This window comes from Poecilia reticulata, linkage group LG12 (assembly GCF_000633615.1).
Source record: "Poecilia reticulata strain Guanapo linkage group LG12, Guppy_female_1.0+MT, whole genome shotgun sequence".
NCBI lineage: Eukaryota > Metazoa > Chordata > Actinopteri > Cyprinodontiformes > Poeciliidae > Poecilia > Poecilia reticulata.
In genome coordinates, this window is record NC_024342.1 from 22,258,824 (window position 1) to 22,282,655 (window position 23,832).

The 23,832-nt window shown below is 38.7% G+C and overlaps 2 protein-coding genes across 3 annotated transcripts in view; one reads left to right on the top strand and one right to left on the bottom strand.

Moving 5' to 3' along the window:
- Positions 1-3,913, bottom strand: part of stxbp1a (syntaxin binding protein 1a) — a 29,616-nt gene extending 25,703 nt beyond the window's left edge. For both annotated transcript variants that reach the window (XM_008424640.2, XM_008424639.2), the window contains exon 1: positions 3,785-3,913. In XM_008424640.2, coding sequence (XP_008422862.1) covers positions 3,785-3,821 — 37 coding nt within the window. In that variant the 5' untranslated portion in view covers positions 3,822-3,913. The remainder of the gene's footprint in view (positions 1-3,784) is intronic.
- The window catches only part of niban2a (niban apoptosis regulator 2a), a 29,154-nt gene continuing 9,152 nt past the window's right edge, over positions 3,831-23,832 (top strand). The window contains exons 1-6 of the mRNA XM_008424642.2: positions 3,831-3,919; positions 5,622-5,966; positions 13,518-13,648; positions 16,232-16,360; positions 16,435-16,540; positions 17,831-17,998. Of these exons, the coding sequence (XP_008422864.1) occupies positions 5,912-5,966; positions 13,518-13,648; positions 16,232-16,360; positions 16,435-16,540; positions 17,831-17,998 (589 nt within the window). The 5' untranslated portion in view covers positions 3,831-3,919; positions 5,622-5,911. The remainder of the gene's footprint in view (positions 3,920-5,621; positions 5,967-13,517; positions 13,649-16,231; positions 16,361-16,434; positions 16,541-17,830; positions 17,999-23,832) is intronic.

Here is a 23,832-nt window from a genome sequence, read left to right on the forward strand (position 1 = left end):
GTGTGTGTGTGTGTGTGTGTGTGTGTGTGTGTGTGTGTGTGTGTGTGTGTGCGTGTGTGTGCGTGTGTGTGTTGCTTTGGTTCAGTGACGCCTCTAAGGTCAGTGTGTGGCCTCAGTGCAACATTATTTTAGATGTGCTTCACTTTCCAACATCCATCTCTTCAGATACAGATTATATAATCTCATCTCGCCTTGTGAGGAACCAACAGAGTTTATCAGTCTGGGTTAAAGGATGAAATGAAGGATGATTGTCTCTCCAAGCTCTGCTGTCAGGCTGACTGTAATCTGGTCTGACTGAATGTGGTCCAGTTTTCTGGCACAGCAGCGTTTCACTGAGTCTGTGGTCGTAAATATAGCAGCAGCATATTTTAATCTGTGGCTATTTATGTCTTGTAGTTATGAAAACAAAAGTTATGAGGCACAGCCAGTGCTTGGATCTTGCAAAAAATATACCAGAGATAAATTAAATGTTCATATAGAAAAGAAGTCATAAGGTTTAGCGAGCTAACTAGCTAGTTATTTCTAGCTAGGTAGCCATGTTGTTTTGTTGTATTTGTCACATTTTGGTTATCTTGTCAGAAATATTTACATATTTTTTACTATAGCCAGGTCCGGTAGTTTTCTTAATTGTAGATGGTTAATGAGTGACCAAATCTTAGGACCTTTCAAAAACTATTTACATTTTAATTTGAGAAGGTAAAGTTATTCTAAGGTGAAAAACCTTAATGAATAATCTGCTATTATTTCAGCCAATGCTTTTTAAAAATGTATTACTTATATTAAAAAAAAAAGAAGTTTTTTTATGTTTGTGTGTAAATGTAACTGATTTAACATTGTAAATCATGTAAATATCACCATATTTATGCTGAGGTTGTTTATATTTCCTACATTTTTGCATTTAATCTCATTGAACACGAACAGTAACAAGAAATAAATTCAAAATTCAAAGAATGAACGATCAGCTGCAGTCAGGAGAAGCTAATCTCTCCATCCTGATCAGGTCCAGACTCTCCTCCCTCTGATGGGGGGAGGGGAGCCTCCGCCTGCCGCCCTTCCCCCTCTCTCCTCCTCTTCCTCCCTCCTTCCTCCCGGCTGCAGCAGGAACCCTCTCCACCTCCACCAATCCCGTCGCAGGGTGCAGGTGCGGCCTGCTGCGTCCCGCCGCCGCGATGTTTACACGGCTCGGCGCTCAGAGCCTCGGCCGCCGCTCACTTACTGAGCAGCTGAAACCATAAAGATGACGCCGCAAACGAAAGGAAATTATTTGAAGATCTGCTGTTAAGCTGCATGTTTAACGACATGGTGAGATTTAATCAGGGGTGTCCAAAGCGCGGCTCGAGGGCCATTTGCGGTCGCCGGACTGACCTACTACGGCCCCTCAAAGTTGGTTAACGGAGATGGTGATTTTATTTTTAATTTAAGATAAAATTAAAAGAAACAAACCAAAATATTAATGTTTAATAACTAGCCTTTAATTTTATAGTATATCTGATGACATTTATTCAGTAACTTTTACTCCAAAGCAAATTTTAATCTGCGTCTGTTTAATTTTTGAAGTTCTACCAAATGCAGCAAAGGAGAAAAACCAAATCCTGTTTTTGTGCTGAGAATAAACTCAATTTCAAAATGATCCCACATAATGTGCAAACTGGAGGTTTTTCTTCTAACGAAGCAGATATGCAAAATAAACAAATTTCAAGTTTTGATCTTAAACAAAATGTATTAATTTGTTGTATTTAAATATTTTATGCTCAGTTTATTGTTGGGCAGGAAAAAAAGACCAGCTTTTGGCCTGTGAGTAAGTTTGGACATCTCTGCAGACCACACACATCCTGGACACAAACCTTCTGATGAGGTTTCATCACCTGATTACAATTTTAATTGAGATTTTTTATCCTAAATACCCAAAACAAAAATAAAAAACTACAGAGCCTTCTGAAAACTGATGGAAAATGAAATATTACAACATTATTTCTATGTATGTGTTAATATATGTAGGCTAACTAAGCAAACTAAACTCTTTGAAAATTTATTTTTTTTCTCTGTATCAAAAGTGACACATCAGGCATCTGTTGTAATGCACTTTTAGTATTTATCCAACCAAAACAGTATAAACTGTGAATCCAGTAAGATTAACCCAGGAATCCTGTTAAACATCTGATGAGCCGTAAATATACAAAAATACTTGTTTTATTTGGAAAAGTTAAAGATGCACCAATCAGGCCTTTTCTGTCCAATATTTGACATCTAATTGTGACTTGTTTTGACTGTCGCCATCTTTGATTTAGATCTTCCTCCAGAGAGAAGAAGACAAGGCTTCAGTATTTGCTGTATCAGGATTTATGGGGAAAAAATACAAAAAAAGTAGTAAAGCATCAGCTAAAACAGAAATATTGGTTCAGTATTTGCAGTTTCTCTGCGGAACGTCACTAAAAATTCACAGAAAATGTATTTTTTATCAAATATATATAAATATTCAACAGAAAATGCAGCTTGGTGACCTGAAGTACCCTAGAAATGCTGAATACTTTGGTATTACTTTGTGTTGAATGTGTCAAACTTCTGACATTTAGGTGTTTCTGTCGTTTTTCCTATTATGTTGCTAAAACATTATAATATAAACCAGGTTTTAGTAGCAAAACGTTAAAACAAATGTTTGTTTCTGCTAAATAAAGAGCAAAAAACTTTGAAAGAAAATCAAAACAAAAATATTTTTGAGGTAGAAATTAGAAACTACAATAGAAAAAGAAAAATAATCATAATGGAATCTCAAACTAAACCATCTAACCATGCTAGTACTGATCAGATATTGATTTGATATTGATATTTTAGTTCTGGTTTATATTATGAATATTAAGGCAGATTTGGTGTTAAAATAGAGATATGTAGGTTTCTTCTCAGTATCATGACGCAAAAAGTAGGAATGGACTATATGCGATACGTAGGGGCGCCACTCTACAGGGGCGCCAAAAATTATTTCAGGTCTGCATTTTTTATATTTAACAGCTGTCTGCACTTGGAAAACCCTTTCAGGGGAGAATGAAGGACATAAAAACTGAATTTAAATCAGAAGATAACCAAACATGTTCATCCATTCCTGCTTTTAGCTGCTCCTTGGTTTGCGCTTCCGGTTATTTGGACAAATGGAGCAAATCCTGCGCCGCATCCACAGCGTAACGAGCCTGCAGCAATGGACGCAAACCCGTTCTGTTTTTTAATGACCTCTGTTATCCAGGCCTGCGCCCAGCGGCGCCTCCAGCTTCAAGCGGCCCGCAGACGGAGTTTAATCGCAGCGTCGCCTCTTAAATCGAGCTTCTCCTCGATGCGTCACTGAGGAAGAACAAAGCAAACACGTTTCCTCACATCCGTGTGAGCGACGACTCCTGCTCCATCAGAGGGGTGAGGCTCTGCTGTGATCAGGGGAACCCGCGGATCGCCATGTTTCATGAACACCTTCAGTCAGACGTCACTGCAGATTATTGGCGATATAAAAGCGCTGATTGGCTGTTTAACCGCGTTTGGACGTTTTATTCGCTTCAAAATGAAACCAGTGAGTAATTAGAGCTAAAAACGTTCACGGCTTTCTGCGCATCAGGCTCCCAAGCAGGAGACCTGAGCTACACAAGTGATTTAGCACCATCATCATCATCATCCTCATCCTCCTCCTCATCCTCATAAAGACCCGCGGCCTGCGCTGAAACCCAAACATCCGCTGCAGCATAAAGCGCAGCGGCAGATTTTCACCACCCGCTAAAAAAGCGCCATGAACAGGATGAACTCTTACTTTCTCCGACCACCGCCTTTAATCCGATAGGGGCCATGATGCTGCCGACTGCCTGCCACGGAGCGCTGAGCCGCCTCCCTCCTCTCTGGTCGACTCTCACCGCAGCGGAGGATCTCCAGCTGGAAACGTCACTGCGTATCCTTCCCGCAACAGCCCCCCCCCGCCCCCCCTCCTCTCTCCTCCTCCTCCAGCCAGGACTGCGTGATCATTAAATCCAGCCACGCTAATTAACAACAACACCATGCAACATCTTTACAGTCCAAAATGAGACTTTTATCCCGATGCAGCTACAAAAAACCCGTTTAAGCCGCACTTTGATGAGTATCTACTGTAAGAAATGTCTTCAATTTGAAAAACTGATTTTATTTATATTCTTAGGTATTAAAATAAAACAAAAACAAACATAAGTATGAACAATTATGTAAAAGACTAAACGTATTTAACTCATGAAAGAGCAGTGGCGCAAAATGTGGGTACGTTTGACATGCAGGGGCGCTGCGCTGCAGGGGCGCTGCGCTGCAGGGGCGCTGCGCTGCAGGGGCGCCACGACATGCAGGAAAAACTGGTTCAAGGTGGCATTTTTGGTATTAAACATATTTTTTTCTGTTTATTTGTTTAGCACCAAATTCACAACAAATGTCGTCTAAAGTGTTATTTTCAAAGAGTAAAATTTTATTATTATTCTCTTTTAAAAATAAAATAAAAACCAATATAAGTGTGGAAAATTATGAAAAAGGAAAAAAGTTGTCAACTAATAAAAGAGCTAAAGTTGACCTGTAGGGGCGCTGCACTGCAGAGGGAGGAAAACTGGTTCAAGGTGGCATTTTCTGTATTAAACAGAACATAAACTTTTTTTCTGAGCAACAGATCAAACCATTAATCATTTAAAAATTACATAATCAGACAGAAAAATATTAAGTTATGGGGAGATTTTGGCATTTCATCGATCAAAATAGAAATAATTTACATAAATAAAATCAGGGCAAATAAACTGGTTTAAGAGATCTTGAGACTTTTACACACTTTTCTTTATCCACCCAGTTTTAGGAATTATTTAGCTTGAAACTTGTGTAGTAAATATAATATTCAGAGTTGGGTAGTAACTAACATTTACTCAGTTACATTTATTTAACTTTTTTTGGGGGAAAAAAAATCTACCTTCAGGAGTATTTTTACTACACTATATTTTTACTTGAGTAATTTTATTATAAAGTATTTCTACTCTTATTTAAGTAAAAATTCTGGATTTTCTGCCCACTGAATGAAAAACAAACGTTTTAATCAAAGATTCACCAGACAGACACACCTGCAGGTTTCTACCTTAAAGGTTCTGAAGTTTTTTATTACCGATTTGGAAACATTTTATTTTACCTCAGTTATTTTTGTTCCTAAGATGAATTATTGTAATTTTTGTTCGTAAAATATCAAAACTTCAATTTAATTTTACATTTTGGTCCATCTGATGATGTAATTATTAAAATGATTGATAATTTGATCAGTTCAGTAGATGTTCTACCAAATACATTTTTACTTTTATATGCTGAAGTAGTACTACTCTTATTTGAGTAGTTTTTGGCTAATGTTAGCCAACATTAGAAACAACCTTTGTACATTTTAACCTGTAGTTCTGAGCGCCGCCACAAGGGGGCAGCAGAAGCCCGTTTTCATGACCCCATCAGCAGGTATGCGTTGTGTTTAAGCACAAAGGGAAACTTCAGAACCACATTAACTAAATGTTTCAGCCTAAAATCAGATCCAATCATGGCCGCTAATCAGTGAAGCTGTAAAACCTGTCAAAATATAAAATGTTTCTATGTTTCCAATAACGCCAAACAAGTAAACACAAACTCCAGGCCACACCTTTGGCACGGCCGACTGAACACGTTGGACCAGTGATGACTCCCAGAGGGTGTGTCCTGCTGCCTCGCTGTGAAAGGGTTCAGTGTTCACCTCCTCCTCCTCTTCCTCCTCCTCGTCTTCCTCCCTCTCTGGGGTTTTCTGGAGCCAAACAGGAGAGGAGCCACAGCAGCACCGGCCGGACTGGGAGCCTGAAGCAGATTCCCTGCAGAGCGCCGGAGTCTTGGAGGTTGAACCTGGGAGTTAGCACCGCTGGGAAACGCCGTCGCCATGGGGGACGTGGTTTCCTCTCACCTGGACGAGAGCAGGCGGGAGATGATTACAGGTTACACCGATTTATCCATTTTACTCTGGCTTTTTAAGCTCTAACGCACCAAATCGGAGCACTTTTCTCCATTTTTAGAGTTCAAATGAATCTTAAAATGGAGATAATAAGCAGGTTTCCAGCAGAGGCGGGGGGTATGTTTGTCTAAGTTTGGGTCTGATCTGCCTCCCACTGAGAAATGTTCCAGCAGAGCATGGAAACAAACCCAATCAGAGGGATTTTACATCAGGGTTCTGCTCCTTTACTGCATTTTTAATTGTTGGTTGTTTCCCTGCTGCTACTGGAGAGCAGGAATCTGAAGATTGTTGAACTGCAGTGAAGCAGCGAATGAAATGCTTTCAAGAGAAAAGGAAAAAAGGGAAGGGCCTCTTTGTTCAAATGCTTCTCTGGCTGAGATTCAGCGCTACTACAGCGCCTGTACGCAGCTGGTTATAAACTTTCACACATTTAGTCACAAGTTTAGATGTTTTTATTGGGATTTTATGTGGCAAAGTAAAGCATTAATGTTAAATGGAAGAAAACCTGTTAGCGGTTCACCATCCAGCAGGAAAACCACCTTAGATCATGTTTTCAAATGGTCCAGTCAAAGTCCAGTCAAGGCAAAACTCAAAAATTGTTTCTCGAATTCACTCTGCAGCTCCCTGTCCAATGAGGCAGCAGCTATTTAGTAAAAAGTTAGACAGAAAATCATCTCTGGACGGGCAAAATTCTGTTAATTTTGAATGTAGGGATGAACCGATATCGATATCCGATATTAGTATTGCCGTTATGGCTGATGACCAATATTTACCAATGTTGTATACATTTCACTACTTAAAAAAAAGACCAGAAACAAACGGCAACAAGATAAAAATAACAATCGGTTGTTCATATCGACCCAGTTTTATTTATCGGACCAATACCAATATGTAAAAAAAATGACTAATATCGGCTGATACCCATGTTAGTGCCGATATATCCATATTTAAGTTTAATTTATTTAAATGGGTCAGGGATGATAGTTGTTGTAAATTAAAAAGCTAATTTCCATCGGTAGTCCAAACGTGAAGCTGTAGCTGGAATGAAAGGAGCCTGGATAAAAATGCACACCACACTTTTCAGATGTTTTCCAGAAGAGTGTTGAAAATAATAAAACATTTCAATAATTTATCTCTGACTTTTAATAGAAGCATAATAGAGTAACCAATTATGAAGCAAGTGATAAACATGATAAAATAATCAAAATCAAGCAAATATGATCAGATATGTTGATCAATGTTCCAGTTATTATGACTCAGACAGATCTAAACAGTTTTAGCTTTAATTTACAGGAACTCAGTGTTTCAGCAGTTTTGCAATTTTCTGGAAGTTTGTTCCAGATTAGAGGAGAATAAAAACAATAAAAGTTGCTGAATCCATGAACTCATCTGTGACCGAAACGCAGGAAAACAGTCAAGAAATGGTAGAAACATCCGATTCAGGCCAAATATGTCCGGATTTGTTGACATATTTGGGTAGAAAATATACAAATTTATTAACAAGAGTTTTGTCAATCCTACTTCTGATTTAGTACATTATTTCAAATCCACAATTAAATGTAGCGAAAATTACACTGATGGTGATTTTTCCAACGTTTATCAGATTTTTTTGTATTGAACTCTAAAGTGCATAAAGGAAAGTATCGTCTGTTTATGTGTTTCCAGGACAAAAGAAGTGTAAATTTTCAGTTTTGGAAAATCTTATATTCGATCATGAGATTTGTTGGTATTGATCACTGGTTGAGTGGTTGGTGCATCAAAGCTTTAAGCACGGTGGAGGACCCGTCATGGTTTGGGTTCTGGTTACAATCAGTCAAATGTTTCATTATAATAGAAAAGCTGGTTTCAGCTTCTAACTTATTAAAATTCAATTTAAAAGGAATTAATTCACATGAAAACATCAAAAAAGAGAGAAAAAATGGGAATGAGGTGGAGGAACCAATCGGGCATCTACTGACCAAAACGGCTGCAGGAAAAAAACAAAAATATTTAAATTTAATTATTTCAATTCAACATTTAAATGTAAGAATTATAAACAACAAATTAGTTTCATATTATTTAATGGATGTATGAATTAATAGAAGAAAAGAGAAAATGCTGCTGAATCAAATCATAAAATGATTCGTTTGTCGATGCGTTTATGGACCAAAAAAAGTGGGAGTTTTCAGTTTCAGGGTTAGAATAATTTCAAAAATTATATCACCAGTCAAAATGGAAAAACTGATAAAACTGAGACTGGATTAACCTTCAAAACGGTTAAAAATGAAGAATATAAGTTTTAAAAAGACGTTTATTAAAATAAAAACTATAAAAATATTTTAGGACAAGGCAGTGGCAGCATCAGGGTGTGGGAACGGGTTTTATTTTAATTAGTTTTGTCCTTGCTATGGAATGTAGATTAACATAACAAGGCATTATTAATAACAGTAATAAATGATGGTGAATTAAAACTTTTTTTATCTCTAAAAAGGTGCTGGAAAAGTTTGAAAATGACCTTGAAAGTTCTTGGAAAGTGTTTGAATTTTCCTGTGGGATCCCGGTAAAGAGGCTGTTGTTGTTTTCAGAGCTGAGCAGGTGAAGGCAGCAGTGGTAGGGCAGGATAACGAGGTGCAGCAGGTAGCGACACGTCCCAGTTAGTCTGGCCGTACCGCGCCGCGCCGCCCTGGGCCGCGCCGCCCTGGGCCGCGCCTTCCTCAGCGCCGTCTCTACCTGCTCATCTTCCTCAGCGTGAAACCGCAACCAAGCAGCAAACCTTTAACAGCCTCTCACCGCCACAGGAGAGCGAATCGCGTCGTGGCCGTTATTACACGTCCTGCTCTGACTTTGTAACGGCTGTTCAGGTTCTTTAGCATGGAGCTGTGCAAAAGTCTCAGGTCATTACTTACAACCAGACTGTGTTTGTCTTTTAGTCTTTCTGAAGGTCTTTTATGGGGCTGGTTGGATTATTTTATATGCCTTTATAGTAACTGATGCAGATGATTTGGTGTCCAAAAGAAATATGAAGRAAGAAAAGAGATGGAAGTAGGGTCTATTAATCAAATTTTCTGTTTTTGAAGATTTAAATTTATGTTCAATGCATTTCTTAGATTTATCGATTTAACGTAAATCCTTACCTCAACTCTGCTAATGTTTCCAAATCCAGCATTTTCCAGGACTGAAGTTGGAGCCATTTAGCCTTATTGTTTCCTGCTGAAAGTCTTGCTCTCTCTCGTTTGTTCGCAAAATGAACTGAAGACAGATTTTGACATGTTGTAGGAAATAAAATGTTCTGCGTATTTTCTCTCTCTGATGCTAAGAAATGCTAACCTTAACAGCTTTCACACTGAAGATTGTTGACAGCTTTCACTGATCGGAAAAAGATCAGATTTTTATCTGGATGCAGGTTCAGCCAGATCAGCGTTTTACATCTCCTGCATTCTTGGTCCAACACATCTGAATCCAAACGTTGAATTACCTTTTTAGCAGGTTAGCAAGTTTAGCAAACACCTGGATGTTGGTCGCTCATTTAATCCAGGTTTGTTGGAGCAGAGATGCAACCAAAAGTTGCCAGACGGTGGCAATCGAAGAGTTTAACTCAAAACATATTCATGTTAGTGTTGCCTAGTCAAAGCCCAGACCCAAATCCAAAGGCAGCAGAGACACTTCTTAAAAGATTTGCAGCTTTAGGTGCAACAAAAGTTGGTTCTGAAATTTTTCAATGTGGCAAAATGTGAAAACTACAAGGGGTAAGATTCAGTCTGTTGAAATAAACAATCAAGATGAGCTCAATCATTTTTATTCCATTTATATTTTTTGAAGGGAAATTTTGTTTATAGAGATTTCATGACCCATTTTATTTGTGGTTTCAGTTGTAAGTGGTGTTTGTTTCCACTTTATGTTGGATATTTAAAATATCTTCCAGTTCCAGTGTCAGGTGTGAAGGTTTATTGGTCTTTGAGAGTCATTATCAATACATTACCTGTATTTGGTCTCAAAACAACTATTATCATTTATCGCAATAATTATTGGGACAATTTATTGTCCAGCAATATTTGTTATGCAACAGGCAAGATGCAGGACAAGGGAAGATTCAAGACTTTTGCACAGCATTCTCCCTCTGTTGCATGCAAATGCTGCACGGATCGCAGCAGAAGAGATAAACGGGTATCTCAGTTATGCAAATCCTTAACAGTGGCTGACCACATTGTGTCAACAACCTGCTGGTGTTACTGGGATCACCAGGACAGGCTGAACTGGAAAAGGAACCGTCTGAATCTGCAGAAAAAATTAGATAAATGGGAATTTTTCCAGAATCCCGCGGTCTAAAAGCTGTTTTTCTTCAGTCTGTCTGAATAAGACCCCCCACTTCTCTGCTGCGATGAAAAACACAACAGGATTACATAAGATAGGCCACCTGTTTCCTCACCACAGTCTGACCTCAGAGAATAAATCACATTTCCTGGTAAAAACACAGTTTTTACCAGCAGTCCTTCACATTTCAAGACAGTAAACTTCTTTTTTCCTGTAGAGGAATTTAAGGTTCATCGAGGGAAACCTCTTTACCCGGCAGGTGCTTCCACACAGGTCAAACACAGAAGATTGAGTGTTGTGGTTTATTTTTTGCTTTCTAATCTTTGTCTCCAGTAGACGATGTAAAGCATTCCAGTCTGTTGACTTTGGCGTCTGGTGGAAAGTATCAACTTGGTGCATAATTGTGGAGCCAACCGCAGTCACCGACACTTACCTGGTGCAAAATTTAGTTGGTATGACAAGCATGAAAGCTGCTACGTTTGGAGATCAGAATGCAGATGGGAGGGACTTGATGTGCCAAACCGTTGAGTCATCATTTTTTATTTTGGTTTCAATGAGGCAAGCAGAGCATTTAGATTTAAGAGCACAAAATGGAGAAGAAGATGGACTACCACAAAGATTCAGGCGAGAACCTGAACCACCAACGTCTGGTTTGGACTAGGTCCTTTTTTAAAAAAACTTCTTGACAGTTGGACTTGTTGGTCATTGTCTGGCCGATGAGCCCTACTATAGTTGAGCTTAAGAACCCTAATCTCCTTCAGAGTTCATTGATCCATTTTGGCAAGTTGACCAGTTTTTGGTTTGGATTTTTGGTTTGGATAAAGCCGTCCAGGCGTGATGTAAAAAAAGTAACATCAAACCTTCTTAAACCATCATTATTCACAAATAGAGAAAACATGGAACAGTGATGAACTTTTCCAGGAATGGCTGACCAACCAGAAACCCTTTCTCCACAGGCGTGGCTTTAACTGGTTCTTCCCCAGTCGTACCCGCCCAGACTAGTCTCCATTTTCAGATCCTGTACAGTTTATACCCGTTTTGTTGGAACCACTTCAGAAAAGGTACAAGTCGGCATTGATTGGCAGCAGACTGAATTTGTTGAATGGCCTGTGGGATCCGTGACAAGACAAAATGGAGAACTGCAAATCGGAAGAGTGCATCCATCGTCAACTGGACTGGGTAACCCACAACAAACAAATCTGCTGACAGATTTTGGAGAAACTGATCGCTAAAGTGTACCCGCACAAAGTGACATCATCAGTTTCTGCTTGGCTCATAGGTCATCCACACTCCTGCCCAATCAGGGAGAAGCACGATGCCAATGGAGACACACCCAACTTGGCTAGAACAGAACCAGAGATTGACCAGCAAGAGTGAGACTTGACAATGGAGAAGGAACAAAAGTTTCACCAAGAGATCACCGGCAACTCATCCAGAAGATTTCTGAAGAATCTAAAATATCATGCAAAGAACCGCAGACTTCCTCAGTTACAGTCAGCGGTCATGAGTCAACAATAAGAGTCACAACGTCCTTCTTTACAAACTTTAAAATTGAGTTCACAGAGAGCTATTGTAGAGTTTGATTACACATTCTTACCGCTCTAAATGAATCAGACTTTACAAACTGGAGTTGGATTAAAGTGGACTAAAAAGGGCTTGTGTGAATCCAGGTAAAGTTTCCTGAAATGTTTTGGGATGAAAACAAGCATTGGGTTGTGGAAACCAACAGGCAGACAAAGTGGTGGTAGTGTGGTGATGTGGGGCTGATTTGCATTGATGGAACCAGTAATTTTGGTCTCTACCAGAAAATCCTGACGGAAAATGTCCGTTCCAAATCATGTCAACTGCTGAAACTCTGAAAGGCCACAAAATGAAGGTTCTAATCCAAGTCTGGACCAAACCCAATTGAGATACAGTGTTGTGACCTTAATGAAGATGCTTTCTGCTCAAGAACGATTGAATGTGACTGAATTAAAGCGATTCCTCCATACTGATGCTGGTTATCAGAAACTTGTCGTCTCTTGCAGCGTTTGCCGTTTCTTCACCGGGTTCTGACTCGTCCATCCTCTGACTCGTCCTCCCACCTCGTCCATCAGTGGCCTGCTGTTTTTTAATCAGCCTGTGCGTCCCTGTCCCCCGTCTCCTACACATTCCCTCTGTGTCTATCCTGTCCTGTCAGCGTTTTCCTTCCTGCTTTGCTCCCTCCTTCCTGTCCCCACGCTTCCATAAACAGACCAGAGTCCACATCTCGTTTGTTTACAGCAGTAAAAAACTTGATTTGTCCTCTGCAGGAGGTTCTTGGGACGGTTTTATTGGGATGCTACACAACAGCCTCCAAGCTGACACAATCTGGGCTCGTTTCTGTGGATGTGGAAGTGACACGTCAAAGGTTCATTTAGTTACGGCTGCAGCTAAAAAAGGAAAAATCTGAATTAGCTGCTTCCCGTTATCCAAAATACTGTTTTGAATAATTGGAAAAAATTTACTTTGAAAGAACAAAGTTAGCATTTCAGCTCGGATTATTTAGCTTTAAAAGATATTCAGAGTGGCTGGTCGCAATAAAACAGTTAAAAGAGCTAAATAATTAACATTTGTTGATTTATAATTTTCTTTCTACCAAAAACCGACAATGACAAAAGTCTTCAGTTTGGTGTTTTGGTCTCAACTAGCCACACTGGTTTTGTTTACCGAGACTTTATAATACATTTTATTTGTTGTTTCTGTTTTGTTTATTTATTTTGGATAATTAAAAAGTTTTCCATTTCCAGTGTTCATCAGAATTTAAATTTTATTGATCTTTTATAATGTGTTCTTGTGTTATTATGCCATTATTACCATTATGTTACTTAAAAATTGTCTCAAAATAACTACCATTTATCCTGGGACAAACTGCAGAGTAGTTTGAGAAATTAGTGATTGCCTCACAAACTAAATTATTAAATTTAATAAAGTCTGTGAATAGAATATATTTTAAGAAGCCTCTAAACACAGAATGTCTGCAGTTTGATGCTTTTGGGTAATTGACAAATTCAGATAGAAATGATTAAAATGATGTTTTAACTGAAAAATGATTGGTTAGATTTTCCAATTTGTGGTTTTGCATTTACAATAAACTGGTTACCAGCATTTCTTTTCAGATATTAACTTCACTTTTGACTTTGAAAGGTGTAAATTTGTACAAATTGTGCACTGATTAAGAAAATAAACGAGTTTTCTGMTCCTGTTTGTGCTTTTGCTCCTGCAGCTCAGACCAGAGATGTGATGACGCAGTTTGGCGATCTGTACGAGAAGCAGTACGCCGTCGCTCTCTTCAACGTCGTTCGCTTCGAGATAGAAGGAGGAGGCGGCGCGCAGTCGCAGCTGCTGCACCGAAAGGCAAGTTTCACATCTGCAGCACAGAGCTGAACGTTCAGTTTCAGCTTCATTTAATACCTAAACAACCAAAATCCTCAAGAGGAATGTGTCCAGGTCAAAGTTTTATCGTTTTCCCCCAATTAAACACGCAAAAATATTAGTGAACTCTTCCTCTTTTAGCTGCACAGCAGTAAATTAAATGTGATATTTTACATTTGCCTTAATGTTTACAACTACTTAACTTTTTAAGTTTATTATTTTCTCTATTAGCTAAATCTAATAACAAAAATAAGAATTTTGCTTTGCTGTATTTGTAAATTATGAGTAAAGATTAGCTGGATGTTTATGGCACAACTTATTAAACAGAAATAAAAGGGAAAAAAGTTAAAGAAAAATCTGTTATACTTGACATTTTCTGTTTAAAAATATATAAATCCTTAAAAAAAAAGAGAGAGCCAAATTTGTRCTGTTTTTGAAGGAGAGGAAAAGGTCACACAAAATTAATCCAGGGGTCACAAATGGCTCCTGGACTACATTTTGGACACCAAAGCACATTGAATGGCCTAGTCAAAGTCTAAATCTAAATTAAGGTGAGAATCTGAGGCAAAATCTGAAAATTGCTGGTCGCAGATCATCTCCATCCCACCGGCCAGTCATTCAGAAGAATGGCTGGAAATTTCAGTCTTTAAATGAAGAAAACTGCTTGAAAATCCCCAAAATCAAATTATTTTTAATCAGTTTATTTTTATTATTTATTTTTATTTATAAAGTAAATAGAAACTATGTATAATTTCCACTTAAGCGCTGCATCATGTTGGTTTACAACATAAAACCCTACTAAAACAGCGTAAAGTTTGTGCCAAAGTTAAAAATTGTTTGCCTTAGCTTCACATCTGTTAACCTTAACCTTTGACCCCAGGAACCTAAACAGCGCAGGGCGTTTTGTGTTTTCACTGCGGCGTTGTTTAGGTAAATCATCTGATGATGAGACGGTCACTCCTTCCTGATCCTCCCTGCATCTGTGTTGCTGCTCCATTCAGAAAACTAATCAAGCTAACCGCCGCGCCGCCGCTCCCTCTATTATGTTTTAATCTGTTAACTTCCAGTAGTTTGTATTTATTTGAACTGTTCAGACTGAGTCATTCATGCAGCTTTAAGATCTAAGAACAGAAACTACCTCCTTAAAATCAGACCAACACAGGATGAATTTCAGAGCTAACTCTGAAACAATTTAGCACACTTAGCTTCCCCTAAACTAATTCTAAAGCACTAATTTACTTGACTGTTTTGTAAACTTTCAATTGAATAAAGTTCGACATCTGTGTTGAAGTTTTGGTTGTCAACTTAATTTAAGTAGACACTTATATTCATGCTCTTATTTTGAAGTGAAACTGTACGGTTCCTCTCCTTTGTTGTTTTTTTCCCAAATAACTTTTTTTCAAACAAGAAACAGAAAACAGACAGTAGAGAAGAATAATGCCAAAATGTAATTGTTGTTCAAGGGTTGTAGTCTCTCGAATAATGTGAATTGATGTTAACGGCTTAGCATTAGCGTTCTGCAAAATATAGTTCTGATATGGCGTCATAGCGTTAGCATAGCATTTATGATTAACCCCTTAGGGTTGAGAATTTTCACTCGAGGTACGGGTTTCAGTGTTTCAAAGCAATTGAATCATAAAGCGTGACTTAAATCACTTAAAATCCTGAAAATATTTGCAAAGGAATTTCAGTTTATTTTGATGGGTCTAAAACTCACAAAGTTCCAAAATAAAACTCCTGATTCTCTCACAGTGGTTACACGCTACAATAAGTAAAGTCACGCCCATTTAAAGTCAAATATAACATTAACGTTGTATTTAAATAAACTGCCTTGGTGTGACAATCTGAACTGAACCAAGTCAAATCATAAAATGTATGTATTTAGATGTGGAAACATTTCTGACTTTATTTTGAAGGGATCACAGTTGGTTTTGTTGCATAAAATGAGCCGATCCAGCATGTTACTGAATGTTTGTAGTTTATTTTTGTGCATCTTTAATGAATGAAGCTGATGTTGTTGAGCTTTTTCAACCATCACTGGAGGGAAACTGGAGCAAATTTCACACATGAACAGAGACGCAGGCAGCTGCTCACAAGCATGAAAAATCTTCCATTTTGTTCTGTTTCTAATCATCAAATTTGATATGATGGAAATCCTCAAAATATGATGCGATGAAATAAAATCCTAACTAATAAATCCATTAGATTAATGCTAGCCTGTATCATCCGACACCTTTAAGCTTTAAGCAAACTTCTTTGATTATTAATTGATGCATTTATGGTTAAATATAAGTTTTAAAATACATAAGAGTAAATCTGCTCTAACTTAAACTTTCCTCGCATTTGAGTGGGAATTATTTGATCCAAGACAGGAACTCTGCAAACAAACCAGGGTGTTGCACATCCTTCTGTAAACACCTTGAGGTAAAACTCTCCTCCCATCACTGTTGGGAAATTCCTGTTCAGGTTTTAAGACTCGTGGGAATGAAATAAATCCAAAACGTGTCAGAAATACGTCCAGTCTGATGTGTGTCAGGATTAACGGAAGATCTTTGGTTCTTCCAGGACCCTCTGGCGGGTCACACCATCTTCTCCGGGAGTTTGTTCCAGTATCTGGAGGAGAACCGGAAGTGGAGGAACCGTTTCGTCTTCATCCCAAACAGCTATGCCATCAACCTCTATGAGAGCAAAGCGGTGAGCGGACGTCGGAGTCTGGTTCCGGTTCTGAGGATCTGAAACCGGTTTGTTACCCAATGTTTGCTTCGCAGGCCCACGACCGAATGCTGCATCCAAAGATTTCCATCAACTGTGCCGGGTACAAGGCCCTGACCTCCATGGAGGAGTACATGGAGCTGCTCAACAGCAGCCTGCCAGGTGGGAAAACCATCCCAACGCCTCAAAATACAGCCGTAGTATTATCATTTATCATCTTTCACTACAATCGTCTCCTCAGACATGGGAAAATGGTTCTTTCCTACTTATTTAATAGAGTCAGTAGTACGTTTTCCTGAATGTTTGGGATAACAATTTGATTTTTAAATGTTTTGCCGTTTCATCCAAACAAAAACTCCAAAATGGAGATTTGAGAAAACTTTGGTTTTGTTACATGGGAAAAATTGATTTAGGTTCTTGCACATAACAGTCTGTTACTAATAACGCACCAATATATCCACATGATTCCCAAACGACAACTTTAAACTCTAATCTGTCCACACAAATGGACTTCCTGGTGCCATGTTTAATTCCCAACAGGAAGTCAAGGCTGTTTTGAAGTGATCTCATGTTAGCGCTTTAGCATTAGCTTCTGCAGAACTAATGTTTATGATTTCAGTGTTTCACTGCAATTAAATAACAAAGCACGACACAAATCACTAAAATTCTGGAAAATATTCATTGTAGAGAAATTTCAGTTGATTTTGTTGGTTCTAAAAACTCCCACAGTTTGTGGGAGAGATAAAAAAAAATAAATTATGAAGACAAAAATAAAACGCCTGATTCTCTCACAGCGCTTACACGACATAGCGGGATTGTTTGTAAACACGGTGGATGCCGGCCTTTAAAAGCTCACTGGTTGCCATGGTTACCTGCATTTATCTTGCCGCTTTAACTTTAGCTAGCATGTTGTCAGTCAAATGTGATAAAATAAGTTATTCTACTAAATTTACATTACTGAATGAAATGCATCTTACTGACCTGCAAACATTAAATGAAAGCGAGTCGATAAACGGAGAGAGAAAACGTTCCAACATTGAAGTGTTTTTGAAGCGATGTGATTGGATGACGCAGGTTTTAGCTTTGTGCTACACTGCCCCCTATGGGTCTGGCATGTTTAAAACACAGAGCAGATGTATGCGAGTTCATGTGGATTACATCTTTTCTGATTTCCATGTGTGCAATGACATTTGAATGTTTTTAGATTCAGCTATGAGTCTAGAAGGCCTTTAACTACTTATTTTTTGTGTCTACAGAGTTTAATAAAAATTGGATCCATTCTGATTTTTCTGTTCAGAATGGGGAATTAGGCTAGCATTTAGCATATCAAAGCATTGACCACAGTACGATCAAAAACACACAAACGATGCTTTAAGGCCACGTCTCTTCAACCTTTTTTAAATATTTTCTGTCCAAGCTATGTCCAATGACTCGTTCTGTTCTTTGTTTCAGAAATCAAGGCCAAACCGAGCAACGCTCCCTTCATCAAGTGTCCGACCCAGTTCCCGCTGATCCTGTGGCACCCGTACGCCCGCCACTACTACTTCTGCGTGGTGACGGAGAAGGAGCAGAAGAAGTGGCACGCCGTGCTGCAGGACTGCGTCAGACACAGCAACAACGGTAATGACATCATCACAGATACGCAGCGGGACACACAGCGGCAGCACGTACCTTAATTTAGAGATTTACTTTAGAAAACAAGCTCTGTCTTTTAATTGAGCACCAAAAACAATCCAGACGCCTTCCTTCTACTTTTTGTACGAATAGTCACAATTCAGTATTCGTGGAAAATGTGAATGTTTCTAGAGGTTTACACAATCAAATGTAAAATATTCAAAAGAAAATGCAGCTTAGGAAGCTGAAATATTTTGGCACAAAGCTACTTGACGCTATTGGTTGGTCTTTGTTCAGCAGCCAATCCCTAAGCACCATTTGTCATCTTTAAATGAGGTAAATGCGACTTTAATACTCTCTGTATAGAACATGAATTATAATCTGACATGAATTAAGGCTGTGGCAGCTGTTCAGTACATGTATGAACATTTTTGACAATTTTTGAGAAAAATCTGCAATAAACTCCCAATTAGCACAAAAAATGTGGGGATTAGTTGATTTTGCATCAATTTTCACAATAAATTTCAAGAAACTGGAAGAACTGGTTGATATAATCTGGCAGTAAATGGATAAAAACTGCTTTGATTTGATTGATAAGATAAAGTTTAAGCACGGTTAGTGTTTAATCTAGAATCTTGACGGCCACATAAAAAGCTACGGCGGGCCGGAAACTTGACGTGGCATAAATAATCACGCAGAATAAACTGGATTTCAACAACAACAACAAAATAAAAATCAGAATCAAGCATCAACACCTGCTGTGTGAACGTTAGTTTCTGGAGGAATAAAGCTACGTTCTTCAAAGTCTTCACAGATATTTGATCATCCACTTTGGTGGATTAACCAAAGCACTGTCATTTTCTGTTTTGTTTATGTTTAGTGATATTCTCACTGAGGAGGAAACTAAGTTTTTCTTGGTCCCTTTCATCAGGGYGGGGAGCGACTCTTGATCTGTCTCTTCTTGCAGTGACATGACTCACATCTCATTGTTTAGAGACACTGAAAACAGAGACGCAGCAGGAAGTAGAACCTTTTTGTTTGTTGTGTTGTCACGCCTCACCTCCTGCCTCGGTGATCTTCAGTTGGCTCATCGCCTGCATTCATGACAACAAGGGTCACGTTTCTGAATTTCAGCGCAGTTGATTTTGAGGAATGGTGACGAGCAGGAAGTGAGGAATATGTGAACTCTCACATATCCCTCATTGATGAAGAAACGCAGGCTAACATTCGCATGAATGGACTTGTTTGATTTCTGCCAGGTGGAAAAGCAGGTGTGATGTAATATTTATGTTGCAACGCATTTACAAAATAAAACCTTTTCTGCTTGAGTAGATGTAGACGGCTGGGATAGACTTTTTGTTTTAGTTTTAGAAACACCATTACACGTGTCAGTGCTTTCACTTTTAATTTATAGAACAGATGCCATGACAACAAGCTTCTCTGTTGCTTTTAATGTTTTTAGCACATTCCTTTTTAAACTTTCCGTTTCTTCTTAAGTGTTAAGCCTGCATTATTATGTGCTTTTTAATGTTCTTTATAAATCAATAAATTTTTGCTTCCAGACCATAACAGGTCATCTGAGACAGAAGTGGATGTGTTAGTAACCTGGAGGTTTTGACTATTATCCTCATGAGAACCATCAGGTTTTATCAGAATCAGTTTGGTTTGTTGATTCTCGTTGCTCCACATTCAACATTTATCTCCAGTGGTTCCGTCTCACAGTGGCAGACATCTGAAAATATGAAACCAGAAAAACTGCATAGGAATGTGAAACATTGCAGAGATAATTATTGATTTTTGGCTTTTATCAATTATTCTCAATCTAGATGGAATATAAAGCCTTTTTCTTCAGCTGGACACTGTTCAGCTGACTCTGATGTGGAGAAACCGCGAGTTAAATGTTGACTCAGACAAACCGAGGGCTCATTTGAATCGGCTAAAGCTTTCTTTGTTTCATCCTCAATAATCGGCCAGTAGAGCAACCAGCGGCTGCTTTGCATCACCTTAACAAGATGGTTTGCAAATCGTTCAGTTAATCATCGGCTCAGCTGGAAGGTCTGACTAAAACTGGTCACACTCTAGAAATGTAGAACTGGACACCCAGAGCAGGTCCATATCGATTAAAACAAACTTTAGAGCATTTTACTGGGATTTTACAAAATGTGATGTGAGGAAAATTAAGTTTTGAGTACATTGGTAATTTTGTTGCTCATTCTTTGCAAAAAATACTTAATGTTTAATCAGGCTGAATGAATGCAGGATGTCAGACTCACTTATTTTGAAAACTTTAGTCCTAAACTTTGACTAGGCCATTCTAACACGCAATGTTTTGGGTTATTATTCCTGCTGGAAATTCCAGGATCTTCCTGCATTTAGTGCCATCTTCCCATCAAATCAAACCAGTTCTCATCRAAGCAGACAGAAGTCACATATGGGGTACCCCAAGGTCCTATCCTAGGACCCTTCCTATTCAATGTATATGCTCCCTGTAGATCAGGTTATAACAGGAAATAAGATCAGCTACCATAACTACGCAGATGATACACAGCTCTACATCACGTTGTCACCAGGTGACTCTGAACCCATCCAAGCACTGAACAGATAAATGAGTGGATGTGCCAAAACTTTCTCCAGTTGAGTCGAAACAAAACTGAAATGATTATCTTTGGGCCTAAAGAGGAGCGAACTAGTCAAAGCACAGCTTCAGTTATTACAGCTGGAAACTAGAGACGCTATAACTTTCACATAAAAAGCTCAATAGGCACCAAACGTGGCATGAGTGATCCTGGTTGGATGCCTGACGATCCTCTGTCATCATGGTCTGACGTCACTTCCCCTCAGAACAGGAAGTGACTTTATTTACTTGGAAAGCGCCATCTCTGCCCCCCTTGAACTAATCAAAATGATCTTGTGTCCGAAGACAGATAACTAGACTGAAATCTGACCTGAACCTTCAGAACCACATAAAGACAGTCACAAGGTCGGCCTTCTATCACCTGAAGAACATCTCCAGGATTAGAGGACTTATGTTTCAGCACGATCTAGAGAAACTCATCCATGCGTTTATCTTTAGTCACATTGATTACTGCTACAGTGTCTTCACAGGTCTGACTAAAAGATAATCAGTCAGATCCAGAACGCTGCTGCTGGAGTTCTGACTAAAACCAGGAAGATGGAGAACATCACCCCAGTTCTTCCACTGGCTCCCTGTAGCTAATAGACTTTAAAATACTGTTGCCTGCTTATAAATCACTGAACGGCTTAAAGATCTGCTGTTGTTGTATCAACCTTCCAGATGTCACTGTGTAAATAATGTCACTTTTAATGCAAATTGACACTTTTTTATGTTTAATGCAACTTTTCTTTAAAAGTGTCATTATTTACAGAATAATGCAAAGCTGACGCTTTTAATGCAACTTTGTATTAAAAAGGTCAAATGACACTTCATGGCAGCAGTCAAACATTGTTTATCTTGGATATTTATATGTTTTCCAGTTCCAGTTTCATGTTTATTAGAATCTAAAATGTATTGATTTTTGAGAAGTCATTTTACCTGAAAATGGTCTCAAAGCAACAACATTATTGTTTATGTTAATAACTTCAGGACTATTTATCGTCCAGCAGAATTTGTTATCACGACAGGATTAACGGGCCGTTTAAGCATCTTAACTTGCTCTTTGCATGTTGCTTTATGATGTGAAATCCTGCCTGGTTGTGTGTGTGTTAGCTTCCAGAACGTCTTAAATAAACCACGACTGGGTCTGCTGCTCCCATTCGCTCCCAGGCCGTCAGGCGGCCGGTCGGCGGGCGGGGACCTAAAGCTGCTCGGCGGCTGTGATGTCTGCGGCTGATGGTGTGTTTCAATGGGTGTTTACTGTCCTGTGGGTTTGGCTGCTTCCATTCACTACAACCATATGGGGAAATCACACTCATGCATGTCGCTGTGTGAAGTGTGAAAGAAAGACGTGCTTAAATTAAACCGGATTTTATTTTAAAGGCGGGAGGAAAATGACAAAAAGCAAAGAGGAAAAACGTTCCGTGAGGTCAGAGAGGAAAGAGAGAACCGGCTGAGTGTTGGTGAGGCGGGCAGAAAGGGAAATGCCTTAAATAAAACCACCGTGGTAAGTGCTGCCACATGTTCTATTAATAATACATTCAACACACACACACACACAGAGCAGCACAGCTGTAATCTGAACTGAGCTTGTTGCTGGAAAATGTTTAGATTTTTACAGGCCTGACAGGATAAAACATGGAGAGCTCCTGGAAAAATGCATAAAATGAAGATTTAATGTTTTTCTTTGAGGGTCAAAACTGATGCAGTCAAAAATAATTATGTTTCAGATTAATTAAGAGATTAATCTGAAACATCTATGAGATTAAAGTCATAATATTAGCAGAATCAATAATATCAGATTTTGATTGTTTAATCGTTTCAAAGTTAAATAATTTGATGTTGATGTGTTAAAAGATGAAGAATGGGCGATTTGTAAAACGGATCAGATAAATTCAGAAGATGCTCAACATTCATCTTTACTTTTATTAGAGGAGTTCTCTAAAAATTAAGACTACTGTCATATTACAACTTTATTGTATAATTTTGACTGTATTCTTGACTATTTTCATATTATTTATTCTCCTAAGATACAACTAAATTATTTCATTATCCTAATTTTATGACTTTCTTCTATTATGATTTTATTATCATATTATTTCAACTTTATTCTCCTAAAACATGACTATTTATCACATTATTACAACTTTCTCACATAATTTTATTCTTGTAATCATTTCTCAGTCTGGTCCTGATACGCCGCCCCAGGCTTCTTCTGCTGCAGGATTATGACATATGTCTAACTTTAAAAAATAAATCACATAAAGATCTGCTTAATGCAACGTGATCGTTCTGACTGCAGATTGTTTGAAAAACTGATTTAGTTCCTCAGATGGAAGAAAAACATAAGATCAGAATTGGGCCGAAATAAATAAAATATTACACATAAAATGCTGTTTAAAGGATTTAGAAATAAGAATTAATAGTTTAAAAAAACAAAAGGCTAAAATAATAGTTAAAAGTGAATAAATAGAAATAAAAGCAGTAAATAGTGACAAACGCTTCACTTTGCTGTGCTGCATCAGAGCAACTGCAGTGAAACAGTAATGAGATATTTATATATTTGAATGAAGACACAGTAAAAACATCCAGTATGTTGAACTTTATAAAGCATTGTTCTCTTCTGAATTAGTCACAACGTCTGAAAAGGGCCTGGAGCCACAGGAATGTCAACAGGTTGATCCAGCGCATTTTTAAGCTTCTCCCTTCGCTGCATTTTAATCTGAACGCAGGAAAATTCATAATTATGTCCGGACTGGACCCAGTGATGCTGATCGGTCTGGTATGATGAGCGTCTGAGTGCTGAGGCCATTTATCCAGAGAACATGGAGCCCAAAGTCCGGAGCTCAGCAGAACTTCCTGTCTGGTTCCCCTCCTCGTCCAGAGTTCTGGGTAACTTCCTGTCTTTGTGAGCCGCCTCTTAGTCACACACTCGTCAACGACCTGACGTGTGTGTGTGTGTGTGTTAGAGCTTTCAGCAAACAAATCACCACTGTGGCTTCCTGTCTAACTTCAGCATCCAACCGGAGAGCAGGAAGCTGCTGCTTCTCATGCAACCTGCTGCCACCAGCAGCTTCCAGCGGCTCCAGTGCACAAAGTTTTCACTGCTGTTTGTAACTAACTGTAAAAACTCATCTGGGACGGAGCGACTCAGAATCAGAAGCTCGGTTCTGTTTTCGTGAGAGTAAACTTCCTCAAACCGATCAGAGATTTTGTTCTGTCGTCC